Here is a 25176-nt window from a genome sequence, read left to right as displayed (position 1 = left end):
CATCAACGGTAACAGCTGACTCCTAGGGAGGTGCTGACATATTACACAGGCAGCCTAGACATGCATGACTTGGCCATTTTTTAAATATACTGTCCATGGGCTGTCCTCAAAGACAAGCTAAAAGGTTCTGCTAATGTGGAATGCAGCCTGACTGATAACTCACTCAACCAAGAAAAATCGTCTTACTCATTTCCTTCCAGGTTCAACTTACATGAAGAGTTTGGGAAGCAGTTAATTCTAGGATCATGTCTTCTAAGCTAGCTTACCTACGAGTTGAGAGAGTTGGCATCTTGGATAGATTAGGTGATGACAAAGAGAAAGACCTTCTCTGTAGAAAGTGTAGCTAATACAACACTGCAATTATTTCAGCACTTTTGTTTACTCAGACATTTTAATTAGTTTACATTCCTTGCTTTTTTTTTTAAATTGCTACCTACTCTTGTTGGAAAGCTGTTGTTTAACTGTTTCTTTAACTGCAGGGGTGATGAATAACTGTATTTGAACATTGTACAATATCTAAAAGCAGCTTAAAACTAAATTAGTGAAATGCAGTAAGCCCTCCTGACTACCCCTTGTGCACAAAATAAAGAAATGGGGCCAAACTGTAAGTTCCTTAATTTACGTTAAATTTTCTATGTAAAGTTCTCATACACTACAGTGCCACAGATCTGGTTCCTCCTTCAATTATCATCTTCTGTCACTCACCACCCAAGGTTTGTCACAGAAGTTGTACACAGAATGCACCGAGTTGACGCTGGGCACGCCTGCATACTGCAAGCCAATAACAATGCCACGATGGTCTCCACCACGAGCCATGCTGAAGGCATGCTGGCGGATCAGGACAAAGTCCGGCTTCAGACTCCTGGAAGAAAAAGTGTGAATATGAAAAAGAAGGAGAGGCAGGATAAAGAATCTAATGCATTTGTCCAGAAAACCTACTTCTTAATCTATAGTTTCTATTTTAGCTGCCTAAATCAAACCCTTTTACTCAACATGTTCACTTTCCGTTGATCTTCTACTGCCACTGAGAGAGCTATAGAACCTCTGTGGGGTTAGATAAAATAACACACTAACATACAAAACACAGGAAATTCACAGCTTTTTAAAGTACCCGTGCAATTTGCAAAATTTGTTTTCAGCAGTCTATTAGTCTTGATTCAAGTTGGTCTCATTTCCTGTCGCTGGAGGAAAATGAAATGGTTACTCATTAAAACCCAAGGCTGCCACATTCCCAAGCTCAGGGATAAACAATAACTATGTGTTCAGAGACTACACTAATTTCCAGACAGCGCATTGTTTATTCTGCCATCACAATTCAATCTTCATGGGTGGTCAAGCTCTAGTAGAAATTTCCCAGCAATTATCAGAGCGTATATACGCTCAAGGCTTCTTCCAACACTTTCACTGCAGTCTCTGGGCCGTGTCCCATTTGAGGCTGTGTCAGATTTGACATAACAAAGATGGATGTCTCTATGTGCTGCACCAATGGTATAGGTTGATCTGACACCAACGTTTAGAAACCAAGTAGATAAAACCATTTTATTTATCCAGACATTTTAACAAATGTACAGAATAACTGACTGAATTAAATGCAGTGGTGGGAGGTGCGCACCACCTCGAGAGAACCGGTTGTTAACTTTCTGAGCAGTTTGGTGAACTGGTTGTTGGAAGAAATCATTAGGGCAGAGAACCGGTTGTTAAATTATTTGAATCCCACCACTGATTAAATGTATTGTGTCTGAAGGATTTATCTACTGATTTCGTCTTTGGCGCATTTGCTGAGATCCCACTCATCCTAAAGTCTGAATAAAGGAGTACAAGAACACTGTGTTATCTGAGCGTATGCATTTGAATGTGTACTTCAAAACACAACCCTTGTGTTAAAGAAAACAAGCTTTACTTGGGATCTTTCTGTGAGAGGTCAATCACAAGACTAAAATCTGCCGGTGTAGGGAACCAATCCAGTTCAAGATGGGAAGACTTGTCCCCACTGTAGTCTTGCTCCATATTAAAACTTAAATAAAATCCCTTTAAGATGAAACTGCTTCCTTATGACTTTATAAACCCATCCATGTCTACTTAGGGGAAAGAACTGCCAGTATAAACATGCCAGTGCAAATAATACCAGATGTGTCGGGGGATGGGGAAGGGGGAGATAGTCCAGACAGAAAATTCAGATTAAGAATGTGATGAGAGAAAAAAGTGAAAAGCTTCATACTTCCCATCCCATAGCCCTGAATAAGAGGTCCACATCTGAGGTTTATTTTGCAAAATTAACCCTGAAGCTTCAATTACCCTTCATTTAGTGCAGGGGTAGGCAATCTTTTTATACCTACCGCCCACTTTGGTATCTCTGTTAGTAGTAAAATTTTCTAACCGCCCACCGGTTCCACTGTAATGGTGATTTTATGAAAACCTAATGAAAATGTTTTTAAATAATGCTGTGAATTTTTTTTACAAAGTCAATTAAATTTTAAAAAAGGAAAGTGCTTCAGTATCGGACAAAACTCCTACCGCCCACCATGAAAGCTGGAACGCCCACTAGTGGGGAGTAGGGACCAGGTTGACTACCACTGATTTAGTGGCTTATCTAAGTGTTCACCGAGACCCTTAGCATATAAAAGAACCAAGGGTCACACAGTAAATTGGTACAGCAATTGTTTAAAGACAGAAGAAAGTCCCATTTTTAGCATCTCTGATATTTCTTTTTTTTTTTTAAAGACTTTAGACAATTAGGGCTGGGAAAGATTTGGGAACATAGCAAGCCGTCAGCGTAAGTTAAAATTACTATTAATGAACAATCTACTTCAACATTGTCCAATCTGATAATTTCCAGATGTGTTGGACATAATGAGGATATACGTTCAATCCATCTGGAGAAATACATCTCTCTCATACTGCAGCGGCCCTGGGATGCCACATCGTAGGGGGGACACGAAGCCTTGAAGAAATGTTATGATTTAAATCTTGAGTTAAGGTCTTGGGGGTCCCTGGCCACAAAAAAGTATTTAAAGGGGTCCGTGGTGAAGAAAAGGTTGAGAACCACTGACAGCTTGATAGCTTGGAGGCAGGAGAGCACACGGGAAAAGCAGAACTCAAGAGGACATCAATTTTTAAGGGTTGATTTTTTTTCAAATGCTGCTTAAACAGCTGCAAAGATAGAAGAATAGCTGCAGGGATATATAAGATAATTTAGGAAGTCAAACAATACCAGAGAAACGTTGTATTCTTCAATAGTCTTTCAATGGTAACATTGCGTATAAACATTTTATATTTCTAGAGACGATAATTGCATACTATAGTGTACTGGATCCTAACACTGACACTCTACTGCACAATCTCAGTAATCAGGAAAATGTTGGGAAGAGGGACAACATTCTCCTCTTGGGTCAACAGGGGCAAATTGCACATAAAAAGCAAAGATTTGTGTAACTGGCAATTTCACGTAAGTCCCCAACTTCTAGTTCTATAATAGGCTTGAATAAACACACTACTTAAGCATCCAGATGAAAGATTGTTTGTTCAGTAGACAAAATCTAACTCAGTATTTCCCCTAAAATTCATTAAAGCCTAATGAAAAATCAATACATAAACACAGGTAGTCCTTGACTTGAGGCCACAATTGAGGCCCAAATTTCTGTTGTTAAGTGAAGCATTTGTTAAGTGAGTTTTGCCTGACTATGCCTGACCTTTCTTGCAAACAGTTGTTAAGTGGATCGCTGAAGTTAGTAACCAGGTTCTTAAGTGAATCTGGCTTCCCCATTGACTTTGCTTGTCAGGAGGTTGCAAAAGGGGGGTCACATGATTCTGGGACACTGCAATTGTCATAAATATGAGCCAGTTGGCAAGCCCCTGAATTTTGATTATGTGATCAGGGAGATGCTGTAAAGGTTGTAACTTGAAAAATGGTCGTAAGTCCCTTTTTTCAGTGCCGTTGTAACTTGGAACAGTCACTGGAGGAACTGTTGTAAGTCGGAAACTACCTGTACGTAACACTCTGAACAATCGTAATAAACTACAGATTGGTGCCATGTTTCTACTCACCGTACTACTTTGATGCCGTTGCGCATAACCTCCATGTCAACAGAAAAATTGCCATTAGCATGAGCCACCAAGTTCAAGTCACAGAATTCTGCCTGGTAGAAACAAAACAAAACCACAGTCATACATCCTCAGAGCTGCTACCACATCAACTTTTCAAGGTATGGGGATACCCTTGATTATTGCTCCAGCCCACAGAGCAAGTTGTGTATCAACATGCAAACCGAAGCTGGGTTGTCTTTCAATTCCAGAGAACAGCGTGGTCCTTTGGATATTTCTGTCAGAAAATCAGCAAGACTAGATAAGTTTCTTTTGAAGAAAAATTGCACATCACATCAAACAACTAGTTCAAAGTAGGAGCACGGTGGTTTGTGTGGTTAGGACACTGGGCTGACAATCAGCAAGCCCACATTCGAGACCCAAGTGCTACTGTGCAACGGGAGAAGCTCTCCATCATATGTTCCAGCTTCTGGCAACCTAGCAATTTGAAAGTGAGTAATCACTAGTGGCTCAGTGGCTAAGACACCAAGCTTGTCGATCAGAATGGTTGGCAGTTTACTTATATTAGATGGTAAATCTGTGGCTGTAAATGTGAATATGGATGCAAAAACACTTGTAACCAAACGACATGCTGTATGTAATGGATGAGAATTTTTTAATGTTTTTTTTATGTTTAAAAATAAAAAAAAATGCAAAAAAAAAAAGAAAGTTGGCAGTTTGGCGGTTCAAATCCCTAGCGCCACATAACAGAGTGAGCTCCCTTTACTTGTCCCAGCTTCTGCCAACCTAGCAGTTCAAAAATATGTTAAAAAAGCAAGTAGAAAAATGGGGACCACCTTTGGTGGGAAGATAACAGCGTTCCGTGCACCTTCGGCATTTAGTCATGCCAGCCACATGACCACGGAGACGTCTTTGGACAGCGCTGGCTCTTCGGCTTTGAAATGGAGATGAGCACTGCCCCCTAGAGTAGGGAGCGACTAGCACGTATGTGCGAGGGGAACCTTTACCTTTTAAGCACAAGTAGATAACACAGGTACCACTTTGGTGAGCACTTTAACAGGAATATGAAAGGAGGCCCCAACCGGGTGTCCCATGAGCACTGGTGATATCATTTGATAATCCTTTCGACCCAGAAGCACCTCAGTGCTTCCGACACAAATGAAAGCAACTTCAGAGTTCAGTACGTTATTAGGACCATAGCGTGTAACGACATGACATGGAATTTAAAAAGAATGAAATTAGTGATAAGAAAAAGAAAACAACAAAGAAAAGTTTGGAGTTGGAGTTTATTCAATTTGTAGGCCGCCCTATTCCCCGAAGGGACTCAGGGCGGCTGAACAAAACCAAGGGAGGGGAAATTACAAAAAGTAAGACAAAGACAATCAGACAATACGAACAGTTTAAAAGCACAACAGACACAGCAATTTCGAGTAGGGGGGGGGGGAACTCAACCCCAGGCTTGCTGGGACAGCCAGGTCTTCACAGCCATCCGGAAGGCCTGAAGGGTGGAGAGGGTCCGAATCTCCACGGGGAGCTCGTTCCAAAGGGCCGGGGCAGTCACAGAGAAGGCCCTCCTCCGAGTAGTCACCAGCCGACATTGGCTGGCAGATGGAATACGGAGATAAGGCATCTGAGATAATTAAATTAAGATGGAACTGGTGCTATAGCCGAAAACTTTTTTTTCCCTAAGTTTAAAAGATAGCATGACAAAGATAGTGACCTGACTGCTAACAATTGGAATCACATCCACAGGTAAGTTAGTCATCATTCAATATTCAACTCCTTGAATTTACCCTTTTCCCCCGTTTTCATGATACGGACTTCCTCCACAATCTACAGAAGATGGAGAATTTTGAGGGGTTTTCTCAATAGCCATTCTCAGCTCCCAGAGAGTGTCCATGAAACCAAAGAGTGACCTCAAACTAAATGAATTTGTGTCAACTTCCAGAAATCTCCTCTAAATTCAGAGATTTCCCAAGTGCTTCCTGATAAAAAAAAAATTATGTATTTAATTATTTTACGTGTTTTAATTATACTTGAATAGTTTGTATGGTTTGCCTTAATCGTGAATTTTATTAAATGGTCAAAAATGGTCTGGCTGCACATGCGAGACTAAAATACTTATTTGTTAGGTGTATATATCCATTCCAAAGCCAAGAACTCAACTTAATATATATTGTATCCTTTCTTCTTGTTTCTCCTCAATCAACCTGTGCAATAGATTGGGCTGAGAGATAATGACTGGCCCATGGTTAAAGATGAACCTAGACCTTCCTCATTCTAACCCAACATTTTAACTACTACAATCCAGTTTTGAGTCATGATCATATGAAAATCATCTAAAAGTCTAGACTGAAAATAATTTCTAGAGGTAGACCGAAGTTCACCAACCCCATAAATCATGTATGATAGGACATTACCGTAAGGGTTGGGGAAAAAGTTAATTTTGGAACTATCCTAGTTCCAATCCTGGAACAGGATGGGATTCCCATCAGGATTACTTACTTTGAATTCATTCTGAGTTTCATTTTAAGGGCTTGTATAGAAACTACATGCTGGTAGCATTTAACACCTCTCCTCCTTGGACTTCATCCAACGGATTCTCGGCAGAAAAATATAATCTAAATGGTGAGGTAACTTCCTTGAAATATATCTTGCTCATCATGTCTAACCTTCAACCCTCTGGAACGAGCTCCCCCCGTGGAGATTCGAACCCTCACCACCCTCCAGGTCTTCCGCAAAGCCCTTAAAACCTGGCTGTTCCGACAGGCCTGGGGCTAAAGAGCTTTTGCCCCCCCCCCTCGAATGATATGGTTGTTGTGTGCTTTTAAATTGTGTATTGTTTTGTTCGTCTCTTTTATCCCTTATCTGTATCCCCTTCCCTGACTTGGATTGTGAGCCGCCCTGAGTCCCCTTCGGGGGGAAAAGGGCAGCATATAAATGCAATAAATTCAATTCAATTCAATAATTCCCCAGTGGTATGCATTTTATGCTGTATTCTCAATCCAATATGAAAGGTCTGTAGGCCATATTTTAAGTTCAATAAACTGCAATTCAAATGAGACAACATTGAAACCTAAGCAAACATTCCATGTAGACTTTCCCTTAAGCAAAGGTGCATCTAAAACACTCCCTAAATTCCTCAAAAGGCAATATGACTTTCAGCATCAAGCAACGTTTGTTCCCCTCCACACACAAAAAACTTTTACAACAGAACCATCCTTCTATGTAGTCCCACCTCTGTAGGTAAGCAATTTTGTTTAACATATCTGAAGCCCGAGTAAAACTAATACCTGCAACTTACTTGCAGGCAGAGGGAGTTTCTTCTCCCATGGAAAGCAACTCCAGTTTCTCCCTGTTGACAGTTCTAAGACTTCACTTGCATGGTATTATTTCATTGGGCTTTTAAAGGGAAAGGTAGCTTGGAGGCTTTGCAGCACCCTGTCATAATATTGTTTTGCATAATATCAATAGCAATAGCAATAGCAGTTAGACTTATATACCGCTTCATAGGGCTTTCAGCCCTCTCTAAGCGGTTAACAGAGTCAGCATATTGCCCCCACAGTCTGGGTCCTCATTTCACCCACCTCGGAAGGATGGAAGGCTGAGTCAACCTTGAGCCGATGAGATTTGAACTGCCGAACTGCAGCTAGCAGTCAGCTGAAGTGGCCTGCAGTACTGCACCCTAACCACTGCGCCACCTCGGCTCTTAGACAGCTGCCCATAACGTAAACTAAGACTGTGGATATATTTGTTTCTCCTTTTGTGCAGAACAGGGGTAAAAAGATTTTGGTTCCTCTGAGGTCAGCAATGACTAAAGGTAGGTAGGTCATTTGGCACTTGATTGAATGGCATTTCTTTGCATCTTCCATTACTATTTCAAGGTCAAGATAATATGAGGACAACTGCGAGTTGGCTTTTGAAGCTCAGGTCAGACAAATTATGCATCCCACTAAAAGGGGCTAACGCACAACAAGTAAGTACAGAACTGCATATTCTTAGAACAGTATGGTACTGGTGTTACTTAACTCCAATTACCGCCAGCCCAAGTTGGAAATTGGAATTTGCAGCCCAACAATATCTGGAAAGCTATATGGTAGAAACTCTGATAAGGATTCCAGAAGCCAGTCCCTAATGCTTGTTTCCAGACATACCTGTTCAACCTTGATGTCCAATTCTCCATGAAGTTTCTTCCCCTTGAAATATTTTGCCCTGGAAAAAAGGAAAATCATAACGTTTAAAGTCAGATTGTTCTTCAAGGTATGATTCCAGATGGATATACCTCAATATACATACTACTCCTAATAGTACATGAAGGTAAGATCTATACTACAAAGGCAATGAATCTAAGCTGAGCCTGATAAGCCAAGAAGTATCAGTTTGAACTGATGGCACACCTCAACCTCTTTTAAAACATTTTCTATTTCCTTAATAAACCTGGAGGGACCCAAAACACTTAAGAAAAGGGCAGATTTGAACTAGGTTTCACCAGATTTTCTTCTGGTATCTTTTGCTCAGGAATGTTCCACCGTCAGCTAGCATCATTTCTAAATACAAGTAAACATCCCTGCTGATATTTAAAATGTCTGCCAATCCTTCAATTTGGTTCCCATCCAAGGACTCATAAGTGATGTGGCCTCATCTGAGTTTTTCCAAATCTTTCTTTTAAAATGGAAAATCTTTTAAAATATTAATATAGTTAGATGTAGTAAATGGGCCTCGATAACTGGTTTGTTTTTAAGGGAGAAGTCATTGTTTTTTCTCTAGATAGCACTTCTATCTGGAGACACAAAAGCCATGTGTAACACAGGATTGGAGAATTACACACACACACACACCTGGTGGATTTGATTTAAATCAAGTCATGATTTAAATCACGAGTAAAAAAAGCTTGATTTAAATCAGCTCAATTTAAATTATAATTTTCAAAGATCAACTGTCATCTCTGTCCCGCAACGGCTCCTCCTCTGACCTGCTGTTGACTCATCATTAAGTTTAATGGGATGGCTGGTGATGCAGCAGTGACACAACAAGGTGAGGAACATGGTGGGCAGCAGGTAAGTGGATTTCCGCTAACAGGCAGTGTCATGATGGATCTGAAATGACAGGTGCTCTTTAAATGTAAGGACTCATTCTTGCTGGTAGTTAGAATCTTTAATATTATTATTTGCAAACCAAAGGAAGGTTTCCTATTTAGAGTACATGTTATCTCAACTTGCAGAGCTCGGATTCATTGAGTTTACCAAAAATGTAAACGTTGCAGAATATACAGCCTCATGCTACATAACTAAACTCCATTCCATGCTGAGTAAACTAAATTATTAATGTATGTTAAATATAAAACTACTTTTAGATAGATTTTTAGTCCGAAAGTATTTTATTAAAATAAATTTGATAAAAAAATTTAAAAATCCAATTTAAATGTTAAAAAAATCTAATTTTTAATTTAAAAAAACCCAACAATTTTTATCCACCCTGCACGCACACAAATCAAGACAGAAATCTATCTGAAGCTTCTTGCTGATCATGGGAAAGATCACTAAGGAAACAGATCCCTCCCTTCTACCACCACCAACCCGCCCTCCCCCGTTTATTATATTCTTTTTTTCCCATCCTTTCCTTCCTGTCCATCAAGTTGTTAAGAAAAAAATAATCCACTCCTACCAATAGAGATTTTCACGGAGCTTTAGAAACTATGTCAAGGCTGACAACATTTGCATTAATATCAGCTGGACATTTGAATTGATATTTTCTTCCCAAAAAAACAAACACCGGACTTCACAAGAGCCCACTAATTCAATGGAAACTCCGTGGGACAATTGTTGCGATGAATTGTGATTAATGCACAAGTTTTACTTAATGCAGCTACCAAAGGCAAGCACTGTACCTCACTTTCAAGGAACAGCTCACCCAGCCATGCAGTGAGTTTTGTGACTAATAATAAACATTATCATCTCCTCCACTCCACATCCAGTTTAACTGCAAAAGCCAAATTAAATAAGCAAGACCTCCCTCCAATCCAGAAAGAAAATACATGTTTACAAGGGACATTTCTTCTCCTTGTGACAACTGCCCTCTCTCACCGCATCTGGTAGGTTGGCCCCATGCTGAGAGGCCTAAATACATCAAAACTCTTCCAACAGACATTTCTAAGGTTTTAGGGCTGGCCGGTACTTTTATGGTTCAACTGTAAAAATCGCTAAGTAGGTTACGTTCAGCCACGACATTCCTAACTAAACTCATGATCTGAGAGACTGAGCATTTTGCTTGACTGGGCAAAAGAACAGTGTCCCCTACGCGGCTGGCTTTCCTTTAATTTTTTATAAATCTGAGCTTATTGCTCTAAAAAAGAGAAAAACAGATGGAAGAGGAAAAAAAGCTAATTAACATCTAAGCAGGAGGCCAACCTGCTTTTCCTCCCTCGGATAATTCTCGCTACAAAGAATTCTCACCGTCAGAAGCTGCAAGGATAGTAATTTTAAAAATCACTACCAAATCCTTTAACAGTTCCCCTCTAAAAGATATTTAGGACAGCGTGCCATCAGTCAGACTGATGTTCCTCAGATGCTCTCATACTGCCAGCTGGAGAATTCTTAATGCTTCATTATCCCCCCAGGTTAATTAATGGAAAATGCATTAATGCCCCTGTGTTATCCCTGCTAAATAATGCCAATAATTATACAATGACACAAAATTAATGGCATGTGGTTTTATGCCATGATTTGTTACGAATCAACATGTAGGAATGATGTTAACAGATGAGACCCAGGCAAAAGAGGCAGAAAGGTTGCTCAGATAAAAGATTTCAGTTTATTCGGCATGTGGAATGCACCGGAATTAAGACTTTGAAGAAAACAAAGCTTGCCATTTCTCACAAGAAAAGAGGGTTTCTAAATCAACCAATAGTTCCAGGAGTGGGATTCAAAATTTTTAGCAAGGGTTTCTCTGCCTGGTTGCTGGGTGGGCATGGCCACGATGAGAGTGGCCTAGTCCGCCTTCTGCACCACGGTAAGGGGGGGGGCATTTTTGCCCTCCCTGGGCTCTAGAGCAGTGTTTCTCAACCTTGGCAACTTGAAGATGTCCGGACTTCAACTCCCAGAATTCCCCAGCCAGCATTCGCTTTGCTTTGCTAGCTGAGGAACTCTGGAAGTTGAAGTCCACAAGTCTTAAAGTTGCCAAAGTTGGAGACCACTGCCTTAATGGATAGAGGAGATGCATCAAAATGGCACTGATAATCAGAAGCTCTTCTTCCAAGTCATTTCAAGGTATGCCCAGCCCTAAAAAAAAAACAATAGTCACTCTAGCTAAACTAGTTACTACCTGTTTTGCCCAAGGCACTGCGGTTCAGTACATCTTCAGAGAAGAGGTGATTTCTGCTCGTATATTACTAGGAAGCCCTTTCCTCTGCTATTTTTCACAATCGTCAGCTGGGTAACTTAAAGCCATTCTCTTTCAGGACTGTTGATTCCCTTATGAGTCCCCTTCGGGGGGAAAGGGCGGCATATAAATTTAATAAATTGAATTGAATTGAATTTTTTTTTCTGCTTTCCTCTTTTCTCAAGCAAACTTGTTTTACAATTAAACATCTGGCTTTATCATTTGGAAAGGGATTTTCTAATTAAAATGAAAAATTGTAACTCCCTAATTATTGTCTTTAGATCCCGCCATCCTGTTTACTGCCCCTTCTTAGGGTAGCATTAAAACTATCTACACCCTTTTCAGTCTGGTTTCCGGCCTGGTTACTGCACCGAAACCGCTTTGGTCCCTGAGCTTTGGTCGCACTGACCAATGATCTCTGGCGGGCCAGGGATAGAGGGCATTTCTCTATCCTTGTGCTCCTTGACCTCTCAGCGGCCTTCGATACCATCGACCATGGTATCCTTCTGCGACGGCTGGAAGAGGTGGGAGTGGGAGGCACCCTATGGAATGAGCTACCTCCAGAGATCCAGACCCTACCCACTCTCATGGCCTTTCATAAAGCTATTAAAACCTGGCTTTTCCGGCAGGCCTGGGGCTGTTGACCTCTTGATTGAGGTCCCAGCCCCCCTTTGATTGGGTGCATGTTGTGTTTTCTTCTTAATCTTGTTGTATCTTATTATTTTAATCCTTTTTAACATTTTTCATTTCTGTAAGCCGCCCGGAGTCTTCCGGGATTGGGCGGCCTATAAATTCAATAAATGAAATATCTTAAAACATGGGGGAAACTTTCCCTTCCCTAAGGACAGCCTTACCCTTTAATCCAGCGTTCTGGCTTTGTTGAAAACAGCCCGCTGCAAGTTTCACAAGCAAGGAAAAACACCAAGGGGCATTCCATTCCCTGCTGTTTGTCCCGATGCCAGGCCAAAGTAGGTGCCAGCATTCATGAAAGTCATTACTCCTTGTGAAAGAAACATTTTTCCTACCTTAATCTTAGGAGTAACCAAATTCCGTAAGGAATTTAGAGAGAGGGGAAGAAGTGAAGGTCAGTGGCTAGTTCTCTTCACTTTTTTTAAAAAAAACTCCCTGAGCATGTTTCCAACAACACAAACACTCCTTCGCTTATATTTTACAAACTGGAAAACAGAAGGACCACTAAAGAAAACATCTATTTCCCCCCCCCCAATGTCCCACGAACCAGGATTTTACAATCAGTGGTGCATGTATAACTAGCAGCATCCTGGCTGGAACTTAGATGAGATGCAGGCATACCCTACCAATTGCAGCAGAATGAAGGGTAAGAGCTTCTGAGGGAGGCATTTCATGCTGCAAGGCAAAAAAAGAGAGAGTCCCTCCTGCAAAGGAAAAATAAATTACAGAATCAGAACCATTGTGAACTCCAGTGGGTACATGGGCCAACTCAACATAATCAGTTCACACAAAGAACAACTGCTGATCTGCAGTAGAGATGGGAAGCTTTGGCTGTAATAGCCAACAGCGGGGAGTGACCCATTTCGGACACTACATTTCCCCGGATCTGCCTTGGCGGGTATCTATCTGTGACTTTTCAAGCTGCTTCCTAGGGTATTCTTAATTGTCCTGGTCCCAAATCTGTTTCTGCCCAGCCACCAGGCCAACGTAATGAACCAATGCTCACGTCTTGGCATTCTGCTCAAGAACGAGAAGGCCCTTGCCTGGAAATTCTTCTGCCTGTTAAAGAGCATGCCCGTCTCTGTCCAGACAGTGAGCACCAAGCGCACCTGTATCGCTTTCACAGCCACAACCGATGGGGAAAAAGGACTTGATTCCTCATATGGGCAATCTTTGTGCTGCTTTAGGCAGTACTGAGGTCTGGAGCGTGGTTTTTCTGTGCCAACATTGGACAGCAGAGAGATCTCATCATAAAACATGCTATTAAGTTTATATTTGCCATAAAAGATAAATATAATAGCAAAGTGACTATAAATATATAAATGTCCTTTTGGGAGGGAAATGGCTTTTTCCTTCTATTTTCATTGTAGCATAGAATATGTAAGAGATGATGATTAAAAACTATCTCCAGTCTAACAGCTATGCCAGTCTTTGTAAGAGGGTGACCTCTAGTGTTGCAAACTGGAATTGACCTGCTGAGGAGTAAATCAAACAAGCAGATTAGAACTTCGCTTCCTGCTCTATCAAGTCTAGACATAGTACCAGAGTTTCTCGATCTTGGCATCTTTCATAAGCTATATGGACATCAATTTCCAGAAGTCCCCAGCCAGCAATACTGGCAGCAATGCCAAGGTTGAAAAACATTGCCTAGTACAGTGTTTCTCAACCTTGGCGACTTTCAGTCCTGTGGACTTCAACTCCCAGAATTCTGGGAGTTGAAGTCCACAGGACTGAAAGTCGCCAAGGTTGAGAAACACTGGCCTAGTACAATAGCGCATCCTCACAAGCTGTTCCTCCATTTGCCAAATGTCAGCAGAGGCTGCAGCAGTCAAAAACAGACCAAATATGCTGAAGATTCAAACCACTGAATGCAAGGCTGGTAGCTGTGAGAAACACCCTAGATCAGGGGTCTCCAACCTTGGCAACTTTAAGCCTGGCAGACTTCCAACTCCCAGAATTCCCCAGCCAGCAAACCTGGGAGTTGAAGTCCTCCAGGCTTAAAGTTGCCAAGGTTGGAGACCCCTGCCCTAGACCAGGGCAGACCAGTAGTGGGTTCCGGATCCCGTCGCAACCACTACGCTGCGACGGGGCTGGGCGTCCTCATCACGCACGCGCATGCCACCGCCCAGCAACTCAGCTGCTCGGCGGAGGTCGTGCAGGCGCCGCACGCTGTACGTGCGTGTGCAATTGGCCAGTTTGCATCAAAAAGCGGTAAGGAACGCAGGGAGGCCAAACGAGCCACCGTTCCGGTATGGTGGCCGCTTCTCCCAGCTACCACCGGTACGCCCATACCTGGCCGTACCTCCCGGAACCCACCACTGGTTCAGACCATACACAGCCTAGGATTGTCTAAATTTTCCCAAGGAAGGATATGTTTGGCTCTTTCCTGGTCTATAAAATAGGTTCATTCACTCCAATCGATGGCATAAATGAGACCCTGATGGTTTTCAGCAAGAAACTGTAGAACTATGCCACCATGTCAGGGCTGGCTGAAAATGAGGGTCAAGTCTATTACATAGGGACCATGGTCCATAAATAGCCCATTTTACTATATAAATACCACTTTATTTATTTATTGTTTTACATCCCACCTTCGTTGTTTTTATAAATAGCTCATGAGGGTGAACACATACATTATTCCTCTCGCCTCATATTTTCCTTACAAAAACAATCCTTAAGGCAGAGGTGGGGAACTGTTGTGGCCCAGCAGGAGCCGTTGGAGCTGCCACCAGACTCCAACAGCGAGGGCCCCTATGAGTCGACTCTGGAGGAGGTGGAGGACCCTGGACAGGGTTCCGACTCCGAGCAGGGCACAGACAGGCTGGTTGGCCACCAGGAAGCACCTGAGCCTTGGACCAATGGGAAGGAGACAAGGCAGAGTGAGCCGGAGAGTGAGTTGTTCCTGGATGCACGCCATTAAAGAGCTACTAGGCGTCAGGAACAATTATACAATTACAGGAGGTGATTGTACTCAGCTGGTGGTCATTAGGCTCCACTCCAGACTATAAAAAGGCTACTTGTGCACACGCCCCTCTTTGCAGAAGTCAACGCAGGATTGAATGTCGGAGGACATTACTGTGAGCTTGGCAGGCTGGATTGCTGCCAAGCCTTATCTCTGTTTATTGCTGCCTGAGTTTGTCTGAGTTGCTGCCAAGGTCCTTATCTGTTTGTTCTGCTTGGCTTTCAGCCACCAAGGTTTTGGTGTCTTGCCATTAAAGTACATTCCAGTTAAGCTTGTCTTGCATTCGTTACTGGACGGAGGAGGGGGTCAGAACAGGGAACTATGTCCCCTTTTAAGACTTGCTGACTTCAACTCCCAGGATTCTCATGCTGGCTCAGTTTCAGGATTGTTTTAATGAAAATATCATCTCACCAGCTAAACTGCAGGTTCTCAGTCATCCAGGCCATGGCTGTCCCAAAGGTGCTTTTCCAAGAGGCTCGGGGTTTTTCTTTGAAGGCGTTTCACTTCTCATCCAAGAAGCTTCTTCACCTCGTTTCTTGGATGAGAAGCAAAACTTCTTCAAAAACCAGAAAGCCCCGTTGCCTCTTGGAAAAGCACCTTTGGTACTAACAGACAAAGAAGAGGCGGTTTTCACTGCCAAAAGTGAGCCCCGGAATTTACCCAACACAAATAAAGGAAAGAGGGCCTGCCATTTTCCCGCCAGAGGACTCTGCACCGTTCTTCCCACAAAAGAAACACGCCTGCTCTTACTCAACTACAACTCCCAGCAGCACCAACCAGCAAGCAGTGTTTTGAGGCATGTTGGGAGTTGTAGTTCCGTAGCTCAACTCGAGGGACCGGGTAGAATTTACCGGGAATCTTCCCGGGAGGATTGAATCCTATTCTTATTTTAAAAGAAAGGGGTCATTCCAGATTTTAAAAACTTTACTTTTTACTTTTCCTTTATTTGTATGCCGCCCTTTTCCATGGGGGGGACTCAGGGCGGCTCACAATTCAAAAAGGGAGGGGGGGAAGACAAACAGTATTCCAATATGGAAACAATACAACATATTAAAAGAGAGCACAACAGTCACACAATTCGGGTGGGGTTGGAATCTTAACCCCAGGCCAGCCGGGACAGCCAGATCTTCAAAGCGGCGCGGAAGGACTGGAGGGTGGTGTGGGTCCGAATCTCCACGGGGCAGTTCGTTCCAGAGGGTCGGAGCAGCCACCGAGAAGGCTCTCCTCCGGGTAGTTGCCAGTTTGCACTGGCTAGTAGATAGAATTCGGAGGAGGCCTAATCGATGCATCCTCCTTTTCCATAGAGCCCAGCCTCTGATGTTTTCCTGGCAAGCTGTTTGCATTTGCGCTCCTGGGATGTTTCATGTTTCATTAGTATGGGGTCTCCCGTGCTAATAACCTCACCCCATTTAGCTTCGCAGCCCACTCACGGGCGATCAGCTGCTGGGCATCCTGTCTCCGCGCTATCGAGATTTCTTTTTTCCTCCCTCTCCCTGTGCCAAACATAGACTTCTTGAAAATATAGCGAAAAATGCTGCGCCCCGTTCTTGCAAAGAATGAAATTCCAGCCGTGTAACTTACCATTTGGGGCAGAGATTAGTATATAGTAGTGTTTCTCAACCTTGGCAACTTGAAGATGTCCGGACTTCAACTCCCAGAATTCCCCAGCCAGCGTTCGCTGGCTGGGGAATTCTGGGAGTTGAAGTCCAGACATCTTCAAGTTGCCAAGGTTGAGAAACACTGCTATATAGTACCGGTAGTTACCACCGAGCCTCTCATTGCGGAGCTGCGTCGCTCTTTAGGACGGAGCATTTGCCACCACCCCATTTCACAGCCCCTCCCAATCCTGAATAGCTTTTATTTTTCCCCTTCCCCTCCTTTCCCTCTCTCCCCCCCTCCCTCGTTTCCGTAACGGATTGGGAGCATCGCGAAGACGCCCCCATAGCTTTCTGACTCACTAGGATTAGTCGAATTGGGGGGGGGGGGGCGCGAAGGGGGGGGAAAAAGAGAGAGAGGGGGGAAATAACTGCTTTAGCCATGCGACAAATTTGGAGGAGGGGATCTGCTGGTCGCAAGATGCTTGTGCTGTGTGTGTGGATTCTTCCCCACGCGCGGAGCAAGCCCGCAGCCCACTCCAGCTAGCCGGAAAATCATATCAAGCTAAAAGCCCGAGAGCAACCGATGGGGGGGAATTCCCAAGTCAACGCTCTTCCTTGCTTTCTCCTTGGCGGCGCCCGCTTTGGCGCAAAGCTCCGCATCCTTCCCTTCATTTGCTGCATTGCTAAGCCCAGGTCTGGGCTGCCCGCGCGGGGAAGGGCTACTTTTCCCAAGCGGATCCGGTCCCTGTTTTGCTTCACTGACACCTTAGCGTCAAGATCCGCGTGCAGCCTTGCAGGATCACAACTCCCATAATCCCCAGTCCGATGGGCCAAAGGGAATTCAGATTCCCAAGCTGCCGGAAGGCGCTGAACTGGAGAAAAGCTGCAAAGTCAGTGCAGCTGTCATAGCTAAATATATCGATATTCCCTGCTCGCGGTTATCTCTGCAACAGCAACCGCGTTTCTAAAGCCGTGCTCTTGTTTTTTTCCCTAGATAATAAATATCCTGGTCAACTACCAGCTTTGCAATCTACTGTACAGCGATCCTTCTAGAATTTGCAGCCTGTTTCTAAAATGCTGCTCCAGAAACCGCTTGCCACGATTTGTCCAACAGGGATGTCACTTTGCATTTTCCTTTTTAGCTGCAAGAACAGCTAAATCAAGAACAGCTATTTCCATTCTCTGCACAATCCTTTCACATGCACTTCGGAAAGGGAACTTCCCCGTGTTTGTGCAAATCCAACTACATTTCTGGATTTTAACCTGCAAATGGGGCTACCATCTACTGCATACCGTGCCATTCGCTTGCGACCTTTAAAATAAACAAGATGCTGGAATCTTTCCAGTCTCCGCAGGATTGCTGCCACACAACCCTTCATTTCTGTCTTCTGCAAAATACATTGCACAGTTCCGAGCTATTGTGAACGGAAGCCGTCCTGTTTTCCACTGCAAGGTAAAGTCTCAAGTGGATCCACAGCTATATGCCGTAGTTTACTTGTTCAGTCCTGGTGCACCATTTAACCCTTAGCATTCCTCCTGCCTGGCCTTCGGAATTGAGAGCCTATTTTTATGCTTCTTGCCAATTACATTTCAATCTTTGCAGTGTATTATGGTGCAGCTCGTCTTTCTGAGTCTTTTTTTTTTTAAATGCAGGCTTTTGTGACTGATGACTTGAGGATCCTAAGCCTTCCCCATCCCGGGGAAGTTTTTATTTTTAAGCCAGTTTCCCAGAGATATGGGCAAAGTAGTGCCCTGACCAAAATGAATTATGTGTCTTTTAAAGCAAACAATAAAAGGTAGAGGAAGAAGATGTGTGATCTTTTCCTTATTTTTTTCCTTTTATCTATTTCCCAAGACGGTGGTGGTGGTGGTAGTAGGTGAAACCCGTGACCCATCAAAACCACGGTAGACAAAAGCGCGCTCGACGAAAGCGTGTACCTGACGTCAGCAGCGCAACGAATTTTTTTTAAAATAAATTAAATTGAAATTAAAATAAAATTAAAGCAAGCCGATTCACATAAAGGTAAGGGTTAGGGTTAGGGTTAGGTTAAGGGTTAGGGTTAGGTTTAGGGTTACGTTAAGCGTTAGGGTTAGGTTTAGCGTTAGGTTAAGGGTTACGTTTAGGGTTAGGTTTAGGGTTAGGCTTGGGGGGGTTAGGGTAAGGTTTTCGCTTTAACTTTAAATTTACCGCTCACAGCGCGATGTTTTTGTCGCGCTGTGATGATGTCACGTACGCGCTTTTGTCAAGCGCGCTTTTGTCTACCGCAGTTTTGTGGTGGAACCGGGGAAACCAGGAGGAGGGAGTGTTATGTATGCTCCCTTGATTGAATTGAATTGAATTGAATTTATTGCACTTATATGCTGCCCTCCCCCCCCCCCCAGGGGACTCAGAGCGGCTCACAATCCAAGTCAGGGAAGGGGATACAGATAAGGGATAAAAAGACAAACAAAACAATACACAATTTAAAAGCACACAACAACCATACCATTCGAGGGGGGGGGGGCAAAAGCTCTTTAGCCCCAGGCCTGTCGGAACAGCCAAGTTTTAAGGGCTTTGCGGAAGGCCTGGAGGGTGGTGCGGGTTCGAATCTCCACGGTGGGAGCTCGTTCCAGAGGGTCGGAGCAGCCACGGAGAAGGCTCTCCTCCGGGTAGTCGCCAGCCGGCATTGGCCGGCGGATGGAATTCGGAGGAGGCCTAATCTGTGGGATCTAATCGGTCTATTGGAGGTAATTGGCAGCAGGCGGTCTCTCAAGACTGAGCTCTTGGAGGAAAGACAGGATGTAAATTAAATAAATAAGTATAGGGTATCATGTTCTGGAAACAGGCCAGAAGAAAGAAATTATAACTGAGCCAAGAGAAAAATTACTGGCAGGAATCTGTCAGCGAGACCTAATTTATGCTGCAGAGCACCATCCTGGTCATTAAGAGGCATGCTTTTCAATGAGAAACATGCTCCATGTGAGATTGCTTTGCTGCACCAATTGTGCACCATTTGCTGCAATTGTGCAGCAAAACTGGAAACCATTCATAAGCAGCCGGGGGAAAGAGACTGAAAAGCAGCCGCCCGTGATTAGGACATGCAATTTTATAACCTTATCTCTCAACTTCCATGGCACTTCAAAAAAAAGAAAAAGGCTTGAGCTAGGTATAAAAAAAAAAAAACCACGGTGGTTTCCGCATTGCAGCTGGCTATCTCTGCAGCCCTTTATTCCTACCAAACTAAAACCCATGGTGCAACAGGGAACCGGACTGTTTCTGCACTGCTACAGAGCTGCGTTTTCGATTGCTTCGACGTGCGCTACTGTGTCTGCCACCCACACAATGAAGAGTACATTTCGGTGCTCTGCTGATTCCACAGCCCGGCCGGTCATTCATGCCCATAGCGAAAGAGGATGTCATCAGCTTTTCTTGCAATGATCCTCTGTAACTGAACATTCAGCTTAGTAGGAAGCAGGAAGCTATTATCCTTTGATGGGGAAGCATCGCTTCTTTCGCATTTGCTGTGCTTCGATCAGCCTTTTTGTGGTTGCAGTGACATCTGTTCCACCATCGACAGCCTTAGTTTGGGGTCCCTGCTTTAAGTTTTGCCCTGGAAGTGGGGGGGGGAGGGGATCTAGCCTTCATGAACTCCTCAGCAAAAAGAGAGAAATCTAGAATTAAGGAGTGCAGCTGTCAGCCAGTTTGGTTCCAGGAGGAACAACTTACACTTCTCTCTTGAGATCTGTTTCAGCACCTCATCTTTAGCAGGGCTGCCCGGGGTAGAATGAGGTTTTTTGAGGCTCATACATTTTGAGGCCCATACATATTCCTGGTAGCCCATTATATGCCTCCACATCTATTCCTTCACCATCCTGCAAAGAAACGGAGGAGGAGGGGAAGGAAGGAAGGAAACATTCTAGGAGGGAGGCAGGAAGGAAACATTAAGGAAGGAAGGTAGGAAAGGAAGGAAACATTAAGGAAGCAAGGAAAAGGAAGGAAGGAAACAGGAGGGGGGAGAGAAAGGAAACATTCTAGGAGGAAGGAAGGAAGGAAACGGAAGGAGCAAGGAAGCAAGGAAACAGAAGGAAGGAAACATTCTAGGAGGAAGGAAAAGGAAGGAAGGAAACATTCTAGGAGGGAGGAAGGGAAGAAGGAAACATTAAGGAAAAGAAGGGAAGGAAGGAAGGAAGGAAGGAAACATTCTAGGAGGGAGGGAGGAAGGAAAAGGAAGGAAGGAAACAGGAGGGAGGGAGGGAGGAAACATTCTAGGAGGAGGGAAGGAAGGAAACGGAAGGAAGGAAACATTCTAGGAGGAAGGAAGGAAACGGAAGGAAGGAAACATTCTAGGAGGAAGGAAGGAAAAGGAAGGAAGGAAACATTCTAAGAGGAAGGAAAGAAAAGGAAGGAAGGAAGGAAACATTCTAGGAGGAAGGAAAGAAGGAAGGAGACACTCCAGAATGCAGAACACTGGACCTGAAATGTCTGTCTTTCTCTTGGGATTCTATCAGGTAAAGGTTTTTTAGCAATCAGGAGACACTGCAACTCTTTCTCCTTGTGTTTGTTTGTCAGTGATAAGAGGAAAAACAGCAGCAAACCACAGAATGTTTGTGACAACATTTTCCTTTGGACTCCAGTTCTGTGCATGACATGGGATTTGGGGGGATGGCAAAAGTTAGGAAGTGCTTGGAGAAGATTTAGCTCTAAACAAAATGTTCTCCCTGCAGTACACACACTTACAGTATACATATAGGTTGTGCTGAACTGGGGAGGGGAGGAATAAAGAGCAGGGGAGATGCTGCCTGTGGCTTTGATGTGGCCTCCCTTTTATGGTTCTCAGAGCCCCCCCAACTGGATAGGACAAGAGGGCAGGTCACAGGTTTTGATTGTTACCTATTCTGTAGTTACCTGAATCTCTTTTTCTTTATTCAGAACACAATGTGGATAAATAATTCCTGAATAGGGGAGAAATTTTAAGAGCCAGAGAAGTGACCTCAAGTATCTTAAGAATTTGGGTTGTTTTAATCAGACATTGTAAGTAACAGATAATAGGGATCATACTGCACACTACAGCATAAATAATGATCATTGTAATTGTTGGCATTAAATTATATTAAAACTTGAAAAGGAGTGGGTTATTATAAAATTTCTAAATTAAAAGGAGCTGTCTGTGAATATAAAGAAATAACTTATTGTAAAACAAACAATTTATAAAATCAAATGGGATCAAATAAACAATATTTTGAAAATGGTGTTGTTGTTTTTTAGCTAGGAACTATTTCCGTGTTAAGAAAATTATATGTTGTCACCACAAGTTAAGGGCATCACCACTAGAACTGCACATTCATCTAAAATGTTTTGCGATAAGTCTTCTTGAATGCACACGAGCGCCTCCTTTAAGCGGCCACATCTATTTCAAGCTTCTGGGTGAGCTTCAGAAAGACATGGCTTATTCATGAGTTGCATTGAAGCAGTAGCAATTTTTCCCCAGGCTAACTGTAAGCCTGAAAAATAAAAATAAAAAAGACATGGCTGTTTCAAAGAGATTCCTGCTCCTGCGTGGTCCGACTTCTTCCAGATTTTCAAAAAATCTGCCGCTCTAGTCTTAACCTCTCCTACCTACGTGCTTAAAGTACTGTAAAAATTATAAAAATCCGGGCTTCCATTCAGGTTTACAGGGTGGCCCTCAACATGGTATAGAGCTTCATACCTATGCCAACAATGGTATAGGGTTTCCTGCCTAAGCAAGGGGTTGGACTAGAAGACCTCCAAGGTCCCTTCCAACTCTGCTATTCTATTCTATGTCCTTCATAGCCACACATGGATCTTAATCTAACAGAACGCCCTGTCGTTCAAGGACCTTTTATTACATTTTGCAGAATTTGTTGTAAAGCTTTTCTGACAACCAAGTTGTCAAGTTCAGGAACTTCCCTGCAAATAGCAACTGTTGTTAGTGTTGTTGTTGTTAGTTGCGAAGTTGTGTCTGTCCTCTACCATCCCCCAGAGTCCATTTAAACTCACGCCAACTGCTTCAGTGACTCCATCCAGCCACCTCATTCTCTGTCATCTTCTTTTGCCCTCCATCTTTCCCAGCATTAGGCTCTTCTCCAGGGAGTCCTTCCGCGACCTCATGGACCACATTTCTCCAGGCCTTCCTGTCCTCTACCATCCTCTGGAGTCCATTTAAGCTCACGCCTACTGCTTTGGTGACTCCATCCAGCCACCTCATTATCTGTCGTCCCTTTCTTCTTTTGCCCCCAATCTTTCCCTGCATTAGGCTCTTCTCCAGTGAGTCCTTCCTTCTCATTAGGTGGCCAAAGAACTTGAGTTTCATCTTCAGGATCTGGCCTTCTAAAGAGCAGTCAGGGTTGATCTCCTCTAGCACTGATCAATTTGATCACCTTGCAGTCCAAGTATAGCAACTGTAAAATACAGTTTCAAAATAGCAACTTGTTGTGGCCCAGCAGGAGCCGTTGGAGCTGCCACCAGACTCCGACAGTGAGGGGCCCCCTGAGTAGGCTCTGGAGGATGTGGAGGACCCTGGACAGGGTTCCGTCTCCGAGCAGGGCGCAGAGAGGCTGGTTGCCCACCAGGAGGCACCTGAGCCTTGGACCAGTGGGGAGGAGACAAGGGAGAGTGAGCAGAAGGTCAGTAGTGAGTTGTTCCTGGATACACGCCATCGAAGAGCTACTAGGCGTCAGGGAACAATTACGCAATTACAGGAGGTAATTGCACTCAGCTGATAGTCATTAGGCTCCTCTCCAGACTATAAAAAGGCTACTAGTGCACACGCCCTCTTTGCAGAAGTCAACACAGAATCGAATGTCGGAGAACTTTGTATGAGCTTGGCAGGCTGGATTGCTGCCCAAGCTTTTCTGTGCTGGGTTGCTGCCAAGGACCTGTTTGTCTGTTAATGCTGTAATTTATCTCTGGCTCGGAGTGTGCTTTGGTGTGGAACGAGGGGGATCAGAACAGCAACTGTAACCAAAGTAATTGAGAGGGGAGGGGTTGGTGTTGATCCTGGCAACAACATAACACGCATTAAGGGATCAAGTGACTTGATCGCTGTTTAATGTGACCTGCAAGCCTGAAACGGTCGACATGGCTGCTTTGTAAACCATGGCTTATGGGTTAGCATAATATGTGAACCTGGCCCGTTGTACTCTAGTCAGTAAGTCCCAGATACTATAAGAATGTCGTGAGGGGGGTCAAGGGCTTTCTACATGCAGAGACTTGCTTTTGTTTTAATTCCGTCTGAATTCAAACTGTGCAAACCTCCTACAGCCTGAAGGGCAGCATCTAGAAGCAGCTTTACCGCTTCTGCCAAACATGCACACTTTGCAAAAAGGACTCTGTGGCTCTGCGTTATTTGTCTGCCCGACAAGCAAGCAACAAGACTCCGCAGTGCATCAGGTCTGCGTGCGTCTTGCCTGCCTTCGCTGCAGACAAGACTTCATGTCTGGCAAATGGAGAACTGAGGTAAACATATGTCAGGTCCTTTTCGATAGATGGTTAGGTCTTTTCAAGCGGGTTTCCTTTAGTGCTCCGTGACACTGTCACTAAATCGTTCAAATCTCTCACTAAATCTCTTTGAAATGCAAAGATTACAAAGCAACAACCTGAGGATTTTTGAAAGGTTTTCTTTTCTTTTTTTAAAAAAAAGACAGAAGTGCAGGCTAAAGTTTCAGCAACCTATGTTGTCTCTCTGCTCCTGAGTAAAAATAAATAAATAAATCTGCTTTTCAGGTGCCCCCCCCCCCCGGGAAAGTGCGACACTCTGTGAAACCGCCAGGCTTCATCGCCAAGGAGAAAGTAACAATCAACACATCCTGAATTGCCACACACCGCCTTGGCTTATGCTGCATCGAGCACCCTCACAGTACCGTTTCTCTCTGCACTGGACCTTTCTGCATTTCCCACAGAGTCTGCCCCAGACTACCCCTCTCTGGGATTAATCTCACCCAAGGCTCAAACCCGGCGTCTTTTTAAACATTCTAATTATTCAACCTTGACCGAAGTTCCCCTGAGCATGTGAAGAGTACATTACTCTTTGCACTCAGCGTTTAGAATGGGAAGGAAGGAATATGTTACGAATCAGAAGATGTGGTTGCCTTCCAGGTATTCTTAAGGCACATCATCTCGTTTGGTATTAAGGAAGTGTGAGACTAAGTTTAGGATCACACAGGTACACAACCGACAGTTTTAGGGCTGCATATGCCCCTGCCCTGAGGCTCAGGATGCCTCTCCAGCCTCTCCAAATGTTGCCAGGAAAATATTTATTTTCAATCTAATAAGTAATACAGTGTAATCATTAAATACACCGGGGAGTAATCAGTAATCATGTTAGCTGTGTTTAGTTAATTTACTTTTAATTAAATGGGGAAGTAATTAACTGAAGTGTAGACTTTTCTTGATCTCATCCACTACTCAGACTGAGTTTCCTCTTGAGGTGTACTCCTGGCACCCCAATCAAAAGCCAAGGGTGACTCTAGAGGAGGGCTATCAAACTCACGGCCCTTGGGCCAGAGGCA

The 25176-nt window shown here is 43.8% G+C and overlaps 2 protein-coding genes across 3 annotated transcripts in view; both read right to left on the bottom strand.

Moving 5' to 3' along the window:
• LOC148048331 (uncharacterized) overlaps window positions 1-25176 on the bottom strand; it is a 433893-nt gene that overhangs the window by 181946 nt on the left and 226771 nt on the right. The gene's annotated exons all lie outside the window — the stretch shown is intronic.
• SYN1 (synapsin I) overlaps window positions 1-25176 on the bottom strand; it is a 121723-nt gene that overhangs the window by 76011 nt on the left and 20536 nt on the right. For both annotated transcript variants that reach the window (XM_087710740.1, XM_087710739.1), the window contains exons 2-4: window positions 8196-8253; window positions 4045-4136; window positions 706-862 (exon numbers count right to left, since the gene is read on the bottom strand). In XM_087710740.1, the coding sequence (XP_087566866.1) occupies window positions 706-862; window positions 4045-4136; window positions 8196-8253 (307 nt within the window). The remainder of the gene's footprint in view (window positions 1-705; window positions 863-4044; window positions 4137-8195; window positions 8254-25176) is intronic.

The sequence above is a fragment of the Thamnophis sirtalis genome, unplaced genomic scaffold (genome assembly GCF_051295495.1).
Source record: "Thamnophis sirtalis isolate CommonGarterSnake01/CBP01778 unplaced genomic scaffold, rThaSir2_p1.2 scaffold_3, whole genome shotgun sequence".
NCBI lineage: Eukaryota > Metazoa > Chordata > Lepidosauria > Squamata > Natricidae > Thamnophis > Thamnophis sirtalis.
This window is presented reverse-complemented; position numbering and strand designations above follow the sequence as displayed.